The 14,115-nt window shown below is 33.1% G+C and overlaps 1 protein-coding gene across 2 annotated transcripts in view; it reads right to left on the bottom strand.

Moving 5' to 3' along the window:
- Positions 1 to 5,964: 5,964 nt before the first annotated feature.
- Positions 5,965 to 14,115, bottom strand: part of LOC143233092 (guanine nucleotide-binding protein G(o) subunit alpha-like) — a 48,830-nt gene continuing 40,679 nt past the window's right edge. For both annotated transcript variants that reach the window (XM_076468987.1, XM_076468988.1), the window contains 3 exons: positions 11,088 to 11,217; positions 9,358 to 9,511; positions 5,965 to 8,200 (listed from right to left, as the gene is read on the bottom strand). In XM_076468987.1, coding sequence (XP_076325102.1) covers positions 8,013 to 8,200; positions 9,358 to 9,511; positions 11,088 to 11,217 — 472 coding nt within the window. In that variant the 3' untranslated portion in view covers positions 5,965 to 8,012. The remainder of the gene's footprint in view (positions 8,201 to 9,357; positions 9,512 to 11,087; positions 11,218 to 14,115) is intronic.

Below are 14,115 nucleotides of genomic sequence, written 5' to 3'. Positions count from 1 at the left end.
GGATGATGTCTCTATGTTTCAGCCAATAAATACAGTAAGAGAGTGACCAGACACGCCGTGACAGTATTAAAAAGAAAGGATACGAGACTTCTTACAAATATGAGACTTTTGTTCTTGGCTGTCTTTCTGACTAACACAGCAAAGATTTATCTATTGGTATAATTATTGATTAGTCTCTTAAGCTGTCCAAGCAATTTGTTGTTTCTAGTGATATCGTAAATAGGATTTTTGGTTGTATCTACATAAATATTGAATACAACTCTAAAGAAGCGATAACTACATTGTATAGGTCACATATGGCGTATTGTGTTCAGTCTTAGCCTCCTTACCTGAGGAAAGACATTGAATTTTTGAAAAGGGTTCAGAAAAAGGTTACTAGAATGATACATGGGACAGAGGGGTTGTCATACGAGTAGAGATTAAGATCCTTAATTTTTTTCTCTTGAAAAGAGAAGAGTTACAGAAGATCTGATTGAAATGTTTAAGATGACAAAAGGAATAAGTAATTTTGACACGTCAATATTTTTCAGCAAGAATTACAAAACTAGGGAACATAAATATTGATTTAGGCAAGGTAGGAGCCGTCTTCAGCTGAGTTTGTTTGTTTCGAATTTCGCGCAAAGCTACACGAGGGCTATCTGCGCTAGCCGTCTCTAATTTAGCAGTGTAAGACTAGAGGGAAGGCAGCTTGTCATTACCACCCACCTCCAACTCTTGGGCTACTCTTTTACCAACGAATAACGGGATTGACTGTCATGTTATAACTTCACCACGGCTGAAAGGGCGAGCATGTTTTGTGTGACGTGGATTCTAACCCGTGACTTTCAGATTACGAGTCAAGTGCCTTAATCACCTGGCCATTCTGGGCCCTTCAGCAAAGACAATCTTATTTTTCAACTGGATGGCTAGCTGAATGGATTGCAGAGGCAGTAAATTTGAATAAGTGTATACTGCAGGAATTATTACATTGGGCTGAAGTTTTTAACAAGTGTTCCAGTATATGTAATACTTATGTCTATGGTTTTACCTATATACTAGTCATGGACCACAAAACATTTGCAGTAGTTTTAATGCCCTTCACTTGAATTTACCTTATTCTATTATTTTAGTTCTGGAATTTAAACAACACTTTCTTGCAGGCATTATATATTGCATCCATAAATCTTAGTCTTTTTGAAAAATTGTTACGTGGTCAGACAAAGGAATTCGTGTAGAGGTTACTTTATTTAATAAAACTACTCAAAATTCAACAATAAAGTATAGTAATGGTATTTATGATAGTGTGTGTTTTCTTAAATCAAAATTACGTCGTGTTGTTTGCTGAGACCAGCAAGGGGAATCGAACTTCTGATTTTAGCGTTGTAAATCCGTAGACTTACCTTTGCACCAGCGGGGGGCATTTATCATAGCATGAAACAGTTATGGTCATTCAGTGTATAACACGGTTTTTAGGTTGAAATAAAGAAACAAAAAACCCAACCAAAAACAGAGAATATATCCATAGCAAAGAAAAACAGCTAAAAGGTGTTTATAACAGTTTATAAAACGAACTGGAGCTAAAATATTTCAAAGTAAAATGAAGGCAACGTAGCTGAATATGGAGAAATGTTATAGACCTCAATAATTTGTAAAAGCCCGTATAAATTGTGTTAAGTGTAATGTTCAATTTAATAAATTACATACAGATTAAGTGCTGTTTGTGTAAAATACTTGTCACATAAAAATTGACGCCGGTCGTCACGTGATGACAAAAACAATGTGCCTTCACGTAGCAAACTTGAAATGGAAAAACCAATATGTAATCCGACTCCTAGGATAAAAGCATTTCTAACAATATGATAATTGTAGCGTTTGATCGAGAAATATGCGAGAAAAGTTTTAGACAAACAGAGAGATATATGCAGGCATATTATTTATTATATATACATATTAATGATAGCACATGAGGCTAGGATGAAGCATGAGTTTAATATAAGAAAATTATAAATGGAGACTTGAATGAGATTTTCAAACATACTTGTTAGAAACTGTTATTCATGGGTGTAATTTGTCATATAAGACTAAGCTAGACATGTATTCATTTGAAATTTTATCTTTAGTCTGAATAGTAGCTTGTATAATTTTCAGTGAACAGATAAAACACATCAAAACGTTATTTCAAAGTATATGTGAGGAAAATATCTGTTTTAAAATGTATAACAGTTTTTATGAATCTATAAATTGATATTTAACATGCATTGAACAATGAAAATGCAGCACGAAAAATATTACTGTAATGACTATAAGGCACATATTTGAATCCGTTATTCATTTATTTATGTAGTGACATATTCTTCGTATGATGTATTAAAATTTCTCATGATAAATCCAGTGCTTGTTTTCAATAATGTTACACATATATAAATTCTAAATGAAATAGTGATATTAACATAATGCACAAAAGCTGTATGAAAGCTAGTTCAATATTTTATAAAATAACAAAACATACGTAATACATAAAAAACATAAACATAAGTTGAGACAAATTGAAATCTACATGCAGTTCTAGGGAAGTATAGTAACATTGTATCCCAATAGAAATATTATTCTTAGTAAGACCATCCGCCTATAGAACTTTAGTACACTGCTCCCTTATCTATCCACATATAGACCATTAATAACACTATCCTCCTATACAAACACTATCCTCAGTAACAGAACTTGCAAAGTAACACTGTCCGCTTACAGAACTTTGGCAACACTATTTGTCTGTAAAAGCACCATCCACATTTGTAAAACGTATACAATTAAATATATAAGTGAAAACTATAAAGTTAATTGGAACAAGAGAGTAAAAGAGCTAATTTAATGTTCTAGTTATAAAGTAAAAGCGTAAAAGTGATGAAAAAATTTCAAAACTGAAAAATATAAACACAGCGTTATGTAAATTAGATAAAATATTAACTTTAAGACTCTGATTGCTAGTATAAAGATTATGACAAACCTTTTGTGGGCTCATCATACCACTACCTGAAACTATCACCTTAGCAACACGACATCTGGTGCCTATTATGTAACTCATTCGTATATCACGTAATAATTATCTAACTTCTGAGTCTTGCAATAACTTGATTATAATGTAACAGTTATTTAACCCTCAGGTGCCAGCGAAGTTGCATGTTATACAATAATTATGTAATCCTCGAACAGCATCCATTGTTTCCACTTACCTGGCGACTCTTCACTGAGGCTGCATGCATTGGTTGCTGAACAGCTGCCCTACTATTTACATGATAGTGTTTAGTAAATTATTTCCAAAAAGTGTCCAACTATATTTTATCAAAGGCTGTTATTATTTTAAAAATGATTCTTTTATGGAATATTAGGATTATTTGTTTGTTGAATTTCGCGCAAAGACACACGAGAGCTGTGTGCGCTAGCCGTCCCTAATTAGCAGTGTAAGACTAGAGGAAAGGCAGCTAGTAATCACAACACAATTCCAACTCTTGGGTTACTCTTTTACTAACGAATAGTGGGATTGACCGTCACATTATAATGCCCCCACGGATAAAAGGGCGAGTATATTTGGTGCGACGGGGATTCGAATCCACGTACCTCGGATTACAAGCCGAGTGATGACCTAACCATCTGGCCATGCCAGGCCCCGTAATATTAGAAAATATTTACAACCATGATACTAAAACCCAAAATAAACACTTTATTTTCAGATTCCTATTGTCCAGAATGAAGAATACCTGAAGAGCTCACTTTTATTTGTGTTGTATACCACTGATATTCTAAACCCTCAACAAAGGTAGTTGTATTAATACAAAATATTAAATTAGTTTTAACAGATTGTGAATTGTAGATATACTGTTTTAACCACAATAAAACCCAGTTTATTGTTTTTCTTAAGAAAATTAGTATAAGAAAAGAAGATATTGCATTAGTGAAAAACTTAATGTAGTTATCATGCTGATAAATTGTGTAAAATATTTAGCCATATGATATACCTGGAAAATATACTGGCAAGGGTATATAAATTATTTAATGCAAAAGGGTTGAGCCAGAGTTAACATACCGAAGTAAATTGCATCCAAGAGTTTTGTGTGTAATAATAAATCTATTTTTAAAAACTTATAAAGTATTCATTATGTACACCTTTGAATATACATGTAAAGTTTGGTGTATTTCAACAACGTTTTTAGCCCTTTGCAAATTATGTATTGAGATTGTATGCCAAACAACTAAAATTCACTTCTATCAAATTCTTACATGTATTGTTTTTTCTCGAACGATGGAGCCGTCTATTGAATCAAAAATATTAATATTACACCAAAGTAAAAATTATTATTAAAATACATTCAAATTAATACTAATTAAAAAATAATTAGTTTAATTCTCCTTATATGCTAACTGTTTCAGAAATTTTATGATTTCATAATTTTGATTGTTTATAAACCAAATATTTCTGTGTGATCTCACATTTAACTGTTTTATTTATTAACTCTTAATTTTTATTATATTGTTTTATCATCTTATTTTATATTTTATTCCCCAGTCGGTTTTCAATTATTTAAAATTTATTGTTTATGGTTTTATTATTATTATGTATAAAATGATTGTATTTTTCTAAGTTATGCTTTTGGTTCAAGTCATTGTTGTATTTATGTGTTTAAAACTTTGCTATTTTTTATGTGAAATGTTTAATCTAATTTAAATATGGTTTGATTTGGCAAACTTGTTTTAGTTTTAGATATTTTGTTTAATGATTTAAATATCATTAATTATGTTTGAACTTATTTCTTTTATTAAATAAAATATGTTTGTTCATTTACTTTGGCATATTTTATTGATTTTAATTATTCTAACATTTTAGGCAACCTATGTTTATAATGTTCTGTTTATGTATAATTTTGTAGTTTTATTTATAATTATTTTACATTTTTATTTGACTTTCTTATTAAGACCCATGTTTCAAATTTTATTTATTTTATGTAATTTGTGATAAATTATATTTCTATTGTTCTTATGTAGGATGTATTCAGTTCAATTTTTAATTTTGTTTTTCTTGTTTAATATATTTTACATGTATATTGAATTTTACTTAAGCTGAATTAGGCTATATGCGTTTTTATTCCAAAACCTCTTGATTCATTTTCTATTAATTATTTTTTATACACTATTGATATTTAATTTATGTCGAACTCTTATGAGGTCCAATAACCCAAGTCACCATTCATAATGGATAATTAAGCATCCCTATTGTAACTAAATGGCTGTGATAATCTTAGTTCAAACATATCTTCTCGTTATTCATATTAGTAGATTATATTGTTGTTGTTTTTAGAAATTTGTAGATGAGTCTAGAATTATCGTATCGCGACCCTGAGAAGAATTTCCAATACTGTTGAGTTATAATAAGGCCTATGTGCGTTTCCCTAATCCATTTGTCAATTATTTATAAAATATGGTTTAACGCCATGTAGTTAGAACGGTTTGCTTACTTTTAAATCCGTCGTCAACCGTTTGGAAGAAAAATAATATTACAATTTTACAGATTCCTACAAGGAACTAAAAAAGGTTCAGAAGCTCAAGAGCCTTTACGAGAATGATCTTTTTTGGATACCACACTTCAAAATTACTCGTAACTTTCGCACTGTTTTTTGTATATCACGACAACTTTTAGCTATTCACTGTGACATTTCTCTTTAAAATAGCATGTTTTAACCCTGGCGTTTTATGAATTAATGCTATGACTTTTTTAAATTCCCTTTTGATTCTGTTAATTTTTCTTTACTTCTCATACAATCAAGTTACCTATTTTTTGAAGTCGATTGTTATGATTAGAAACAAAGGCTTCTTTATGTACGTCATCTTTAATTTTTAATTACAGTTTTTCACAATCATTTTTGCAGCTTTTAATGTTTTTAATACAAACCTTATTTTATGCGACACATGAGCTAATAGCCTCTAAAGCTTAGATATAGCCATTGCTTTGTTTTATTTGTCTATTGTTTGAAACAAAGGTACACAATGGGCTGTCCGTGCTGTGACCATCAAGGGTATCGAAAACCGGTATGTATTGATAACTAAAAAATATACTGGTAGATTTATCAAATATTAGTTAATTTAGCCAAAGACCTATTAAGTTTGTAAGTTTTTTTTTAATTCCACAACATAGATAAAGCTAGCAGTCTAATATAATGGGTCCCGAGCTTTGACCTCTGCAGTACACGTACAAATGGTTATTATTTCAACATTAAAAGTATACATTAAGATTTCATGTTAACTATCAATTCTCTAGCAATCTTCATAAAGAAGTAAGTTTTAAATTACAAGCTCTGAACGGAAAACGCTAAAAGTTATTCACAATTTGTGGGAAACAAAAAGTCACTACATTTCTCCTTTCGTGTTGTTCCATTAATAAGAGGCTCATTTGTAGAAGTTAAAATAAAGACTTATGTTAACTGGTTCTACTTTAAGATTGACAACTTGGGCTTCACTTTGGTTCTTCTTTGTTGTACAAAGTTCTTCTAATTTTAGAGAATGTTCGGAGCTCCCTGAAGTCACATTTTTTAAAAAAAAAGTCTATTGTACATCAGGTCTAAACACTTCTTTTTATAATAATAACGTAGAACAATGTCTTTTGAACAACATGTCATTGATGAAAGTTCATTGTACCTCAGGGATAAATACTATTCACTTTTACAAAAATGTAACAATGTCTTCAGAACAATATATCACTTTTGAAAGTTCATTGTACTTCAGAATTAAATAGTATTCACTTTTATAACAACGTAACAGAGAATATCTTCAGAGTAGTATATCATTGTGAAAAATTCACTTTACGTTAGAGTTGAACACCACTAGCTTTGATAACTACGTAACACGTTGGTTGTCAACTGTATCAAACAGAAGAGTAACTAAGGCTTTGTTAATTAACAATACCTTGCATGCCTTAGTGAGGCTGACATATTTATTTGTCTATGGTAATACCTAGTTTCCAAAATTTAGGTATATAATGCTTTTGGGGACTTTACTCGGTTTCTACTTATCTTTAAACCAAGTGCTCAGTCGACATTCATCTAGTCAAAATTTCATGATGTCAGAAAACTACACCGATGTTCTAATAATTGGGTGGACATAAGCTTTTTTGATTCTTGAACTGTTCAAAACTAGCTCGAGATCGTAAAAGCTTAATTGACAGATGTTTAAAATGCGCTGACAAGGAGATAGACGTTGACAATAGAGAAGTTTAACACATACCGATCTCATGTTGAAGAATATGGCGCATTGTCCACAGTCAATTAAGAAATATAGTTCTGATAAGTATACTCGTGGGTAATTGTTCAAAATAATTATAAAATGTTAAGGTAGCTGTAAATGAACTTCACTTTTACCACAAAGTAATTTACTGATTAAAATCGTTCCCCAAGAGTAGAGGAGCTAAAATCGGTTCTAGTGCTCCTTTACCAACGATTCTCAGAAGTCTTTCATAAATTTGGTTCTTAACAGTTTCATCAGATGAATATCACATGCTCTGGTTTAGAAGACTAACAAAAAAGATCACCTCAAACTTGGGGCTATAAGTCGGAAGTAAAACCTTTTTTGTTTCCTGATTCATAAACTAACTCTTTCAAACATTGTTGGTCAGGCTGACCAGAATCTTTTATAATGATTATTGATTTCTCAGGCTGATTCTTTGCGTTTTCAATTAGCTACTTCAAGTTGGACAAATCTAAAATAATTATGTCACTCAATTACAGACAACGCTACAATGAAAATAATTACATCACTAACTGAAGAGAAACACCACAGGTAGAAGGGCACGTTTTCTTTACACTGCAAGATACTAAAACAGCAAACAGTAAAAAATTGTGGGTTTTTGGAACGAAACAGAACACAAGCACATCACTGTAAATCAAAAACAGACAACTTTCAGCAGTTATCATACTGGTAGCTGCTGGCTGTCTGTTTGCCTTCCTTTTCTCGATTTTTTTTTCCTTTCTTATTTTCCAGCTCTTCAGAGTTTAGTATAGCCCACAACCTCTAAGGTTGTTGGCAATAATGACGTCAGTAACTGCATCAAACACGAACTGGATGTTGGTTGTGTCAGTAGCACAAGTCATGTGACAGTAAATTTCCTTATTACTTGATTTGTTTTTGGCCTCAAACTGAGCTTGGATGTAAGCTGCTGCTTCACCGTATTCTTGGGCACCTGTCAGAAGAATGTACAATATACTTAATGGTACCATTCGATGTACAAACATTTTCCACATCGATATTAAATAAACTAGTATTTAATATCTTGGAATATATGCTTAGCTTTCCTGTTGGAACCTTTCAAGTTTCTAAAGTTTAAATACAAGATTGATTACCTCTTGTTAATACATTTTTTCTTGGTAATCTAACATTGAGGAAGGTGTTGGTAAGTAAAAAAAAGTCCAGGATATCTGATTTTTAAAGTATTTTTAGTTAACATTAGAAATAATTACATTAACAAACTACTCCAATAAAAAATGATCAAATATTGTTCAATATTTCGATGCGAGCCCTCATGTGAAAGTAAAACAAGTATCTAAATCTAGTGTTCTATAAATAAACATCGCTTATATACGAGTTCGCCTGTGTTTGAAGGCTGCAAGGTTTTTTTTTTGGTTTTTTTTAAAGAACTAACATTGTTTTCTAACGATAGCGCTACCTATGTATGTAGAATCTAAATATTTCAAGAAATTATGGGGACCCATGTATTTTGAAAAGTGATAATAAAATTTTGGTGTATTATAATACATTATATCTATCTGAAAACTATATTTTTTCGATGAGACGACTCCAGATAAGCCTAATTAGGTTTGATGACAGTAGGCAACGACAAAATATTCTGACGTCTCAAATGATAAAAATCCTTATTCTTTGAATGCAATTTATATGTTTATCGTAATAAAAAAAATCGTGCATGACTGAATAAATGATTACTTAATTAATAATGGATATTAAATAAAAATAATATTATCGTTACTATGTTTCCATTATTTTATTATCAATTTATATAATTTAGAGTAGATCAATGGAGTGATTCGTGTATATCTTAAAAATAAACAAAATAACAACCTCATAGTTGTCTCGACAAGTTGGAAATGTTCAGATTATCTTTAGATGAAAATTGCGCAAAAAACAAAACAAAACACACGCCAATTCCCAAAATATGAACCCTTGAATTTACTTACAGTTAGCACGCAAACCACTCGAATACGACATAGGCCTACGTAGAAATCAAAACACGTATTCATTGTATTTATATATTTTTTTTTTTGGGGAGGAAGGAGAAAAAAAAACTTTAATTATTTTTGTTTTCATCAAAAATTATCAACCTACCTGTATACTCCGGAAAGCAGATTGTTAAAGGTGACTTCATGATCTTTTCCTCAAAGAGATCTTTTTTGTTTAAAAAGAGAATGATAGCAGTGTCTGTGAACCATTTATTGTTGCAGATAGAATCGAATAATTTCACGCTTTCCTGCATCCGGTTCTAGAGTAGGAAATGGAAAACAACGATCTTTTAGTTTTTTCTACGATAACAGAATAGCATCACAAAAAATACTAGTTTATTTCATTCTGTGAGAAAAACAATGCATTGAAGGAAACAATACTTCAGTTCAAGAAAAGCATGGTCGGCGACATAGGCCAGGGTGACTCAGAGGACATTTGCCGTCTTGTTTAGGTCCTGTTTTCACCCAGGTTTATATTCCAGATTGATATACAAAAAGCAAAGATATATTGTTAATAAAGTTAAAGTTAAGCCCCAAGTTAATTATAATAAAAAGCATTTCTGAAAAATATGTAGGGTTTAATATGTAGTTAGTAACTGTAATACCAGCTGTTAATAAATTATTTGTTGAGTCTCCTTAGTCGTGTGTGTGTGTGTGTTTTTTTATAGTAAAACGATATCAGGCTATCTGCTGAGTCCACTGAGAAGACTCAAACCCCTGATTTTAGCGTTGTAAATACGCAGGCTTACCACTGTACCAGCGGGAGATTTCCTTAGTCGCATTCTCCAATATTCGCATTTCAAGAACGGTATTCGAGTGCTAAGCAGTGTTAATTTTTTGTTTGTTATGAATTTCGTGCAAAGCTACACGAGGGCTATCCGCACTAGTCGTCCTTAATATAGGAGTGAAAGACCAGAAGGAAGGCAGCTTGTCATCACCACCTACCGCAATTTCTTGGGCTACTCTTTTAACAAAGCATAGTGGGATTGACCGTTATATTATAGTGCTCCCAAGGCTGAAAAGGAAAACATGTTTGATTGGACGAGGATTCGAACTCGCGATCCTCAAATTCAAGCACCCTAACCACGTGGTCATGTTGACCCGACTCCAAAAGTACTGGATCGCAGAGGATAAAAAAGTGCAAAACTTTATTTATAATTCTAACATAGAAATACATATGTATTGTAATAAAACCCCCAAAAAGACAAATTTACAAAGTTCAAAAGCATTAATTATAAAATTACTAATTAGTCTTTTAAACTTATTTTTCTGAACTTTTTAGTCACAACATTGATTGTTGGTACATTAATTTATTGGCTTCAGTTTGTTTGTTTGTTTGTTTGTTTTGGAATTTCGCACAAAGCTACTCGAGGGCTATCTGTGCTAGCCGTCCCTAATTTAGCAGTGTAAGACTAGAGGGAAGGCAGCTAGTCATCACCACCCACCGCCAACTCTTGGGCTACTCTTTTACCAACGAATAGTGGGATTGACCGTCACATTATAACGCCCCCACGGCTGGGAGGGCGAGCATGTTTGGCACGACTCGGGCGCGAACCCGCGACCCTCAGATTACGAAGCGCACGCCTTAACGCGCTAGGCCATGCCAGGCCCCTATTGGCTTCAGAATCCTTAATAAATTCTATCCAGAAAATGGGTGATTCTGTTAATGTGGTTTTGGTCATTTCTTCACACTTTCTGGTCTACTAAGCAAAATATATTAAATATGCTGCAATATACGGACCCCACGGGTATTGAATCGTACAAAAACAAGTTGGTAATCTGAAGGGTAATTTAATAACCTGCTTTCTAATGGAATATCGAGCGCTTGGAACTCACAGTTGTTTCGTCTTCGTGCAAGACTTGATCATATTCACTCATAGCTACACAGAATATAATAGCAGTCACATCTTCAAAGCAGTGGATCCATTTTTTTCGTTCTGATCTTTGTCCTCCAACGTCAAAAAGCCTGAAATGAAAATATTAACTACTAATGTTTCATTCGCTCAAAATGTATACTTATTACTTTTTTCATTAGTAGAATATCATCATTTAACTACCAATATTCCAAAACAAGGAACGAACCCTGATTTGTTTCCTATGGGAAAACGAAATGTATGTGGCCTTTTATGAAAATCAACACAAAAACCTAAGTCTCAATTTTTAGTTCATTTTCTTTTAATGAATGAAATATAAGACTTTACAAATCGTCTTTCGTCGTTTACTCAAAGTAAAAATAGGCTTAACAGTATTAGTCTTCGAACTTTTATCAGTAAGATAGTTGTTCGAAAGCGCCTTTCTTGGAAATGCAAGCGGGTTGACCCTTTAACACAATTAACAGAGCATTCATCTGACAAACGAAAGATCTTGGGTTTCATTGTGATCCGATGAAATAATAAGTCTGAAATTATTCCAGTAGGGCCTTGTTTGTGATAGTAAAACATGTTCGTAGTTTGAGTTGTTAAAAAAGTGCTTTACTTGGAACTGTTAGTTGGTTAATCATTTAGTTCAGTTGATAAAGCACTCGTTTAACACGTTTTTTATAGTTGAGTAAGATCAAAACTTCAATTATCTCCTATTGTAATGGGCCCGGCATGGCCGAGCGCGTAAGGCGTGCGACTCGTAATCCGAGGGTCGCGGGTTCGAGCCCGCGTCGCGCTAAACATGCTCGCCCTCCCAGCCGTGGGGGTGTATAATGTGACGGTCATTCCCACTATTCGTTGGTAAAAGAGTAGCTCAAGAGTTGGCGGTGGGTGGTGATGACTAGCTGCCTTCCCTCTAGTCTTACACTGCTAAATTAGGGACGGCTAGCACAGATAGCCCTCGAGTAGCTTTGTGCGAAATTCCAAAACAAACAAACAAACCTATTGTAATGAATTTAGGGACTGCTAATCTCAAATTTGACTTCCTAATTAGCAAGACGTCTATCAAAAGACTGGAATCGTCTGAAATTTAGGTTTAATATTTTTAGTAATAAAAGTGAACAACCTGTATTTAATATTAACTCTCCATCAGAAGAAGCTTTGTACTTAGAAACTAAAAACTAGCCTGGCAGTGAGTATCGCTAGTGAAGCGTGCGTTTCTCAAATTTCTGTTTAGAAATATTAGAATACATAGTTTCATCAACTGGGCACCATCACTGTTAACGATATTTTCGACCATAATCCAAATAATGTCTTACCAGTTTGAGTATCGAAACCCGGTTTTTAACGTTGTAAGCCCAAAGACATATTACTAGGGTGGTGAGTACAAGGGATAGAAAGTGCTAAACGTATAATATAAGGTATGTCTAACAAATTTAACCACTCTTTATTATAAGCATCCACAGTAATAAACACATACATCCTTCATATGACGTTAAATCATTAGCATGTTTTGTTAGCTATGTTTCCAATGTTTTGATTTAGATGTTTTTAGAAGTCTCATGAAGTTAAAATATATTAAGTTCTGTTGAGAGTTAAATAAACACATTATAAATACTAGTAACCAGTTAGTCTGAGCGCAAGTCATCAGTGAAGTATCTACTGAGAAGTTGTTGAGAATTCAATATAATATTCAATATTCAAACCGTTTTCGATCAAGAGAAGACTGATCAAGTTAAATTAATCAGTAAGCTTGTTATCAATCGAGTAAATTTCTGTTAAGCGTTATACATGAATTAGAGTATTATTAGACCTTCAGTAGTTGAAGAGCTGAACTAGTAAAGTTTGATTTTAAACTTATGTCTACAACTTATGTCGAGGGCTATCTGCGCTAGCCGTCCCTGATTTAGCAGATAAGACTAGAGGAAAGGCAGCTAGTTATCACTACCCACCGTCAACTCTTGGGCTACTCTTTTACTAACGAATAGTGGGATTGACCGTAAAATTATAACGCCTCCACGGCTGAAAGGGCGAACATGTTTGATGCGACCGGGATTTGAACCCGCGACCCTCAGATTATGAATCTAACGCTTTAACTCACCTGGCCATGCCGGGCCTACAACTGTAATATAAGTGATAATTATTATTTAGTTAGATAAGCTAGGATTGATCTGTTTCTGCCAAATAATTAAAAGAAAAAGTTATCCAACGATAAAAGATGTTACAATATCTAGACCTGAATTAGATATGCGTCGGTAGCAGTCCAGTACATAGCCCGTGTGCAAACTTCATGTCAAACTGAAGAAACACATTGGCAAATGAAAAAGGTTATGGACATAATATTATAATGCCACGTTCTACAGTTTCCGTAGAACAATATTTAACTGTTCTAATTATCAAAATGCAGTTGAAGTTCAAAATGGAAGGAGGCGCTCACACCAGACGATCCTGTCCCCAGTCCGCCCTGCGACGTCTACATTTTTCACTTCGAAAGGTGTCAACTTGAACATCTGCGCATCGTTACCGTTTTGAACGGCAGCGAAACATCATCTTACCTCGCTGAGCTGTGAATAAAAACGTTAGACACTTCCTGTATATAGCAGATAGATTATTAGTTTCTTAATACAAATAGCTTGAGTGGTTGAAAAACTAGTCGATATTTATACCAAATTCTGGCACCTTCATGATTGATGGCGAAAAGTCATTTAATCGTAGCTACTTTCTTACCTCGTCGTCCTATTCGATACGAATTACGAGCACGTGCTGATCTACCTGGTAGCCAATTGTGCAACAGGATCTTTTTAAATATTAATACCTGTATAAGAATGCCTTTGGTGTTTTTATACGTCTTTAAAAGTATTTTATATGTTTGTTGAATATAAAATGTCATAAAATTCAATTTAATCCAAAGATAAAAAGCATTTTTTCTTACTCTAGTCACCTTTCTCGTTTTTTTCTACTAAGGCAAAATAGCTGGATAAATAGTATGTTTTTTATACTACATA

The sequence above is a fragment of the Tachypleus tridentatus genome, chromosome 12 (assembly GCF_004210375.1).
Source record: "Tachypleus tridentatus isolate NWPU-2018 chromosome 12, ASM421037v1, whole genome shotgun sequence".
NCBI lineage: Eukaryota > Metazoa > Arthropoda > Merostomata > Xiphosura > Limulidae > Tachypleus > Tachypleus tridentatus.
The sequence above is the reverse complement of the archived record's forward strand: the minus strand, read 5'-3'. Positions and strand labels throughout refer to the sequence as shown.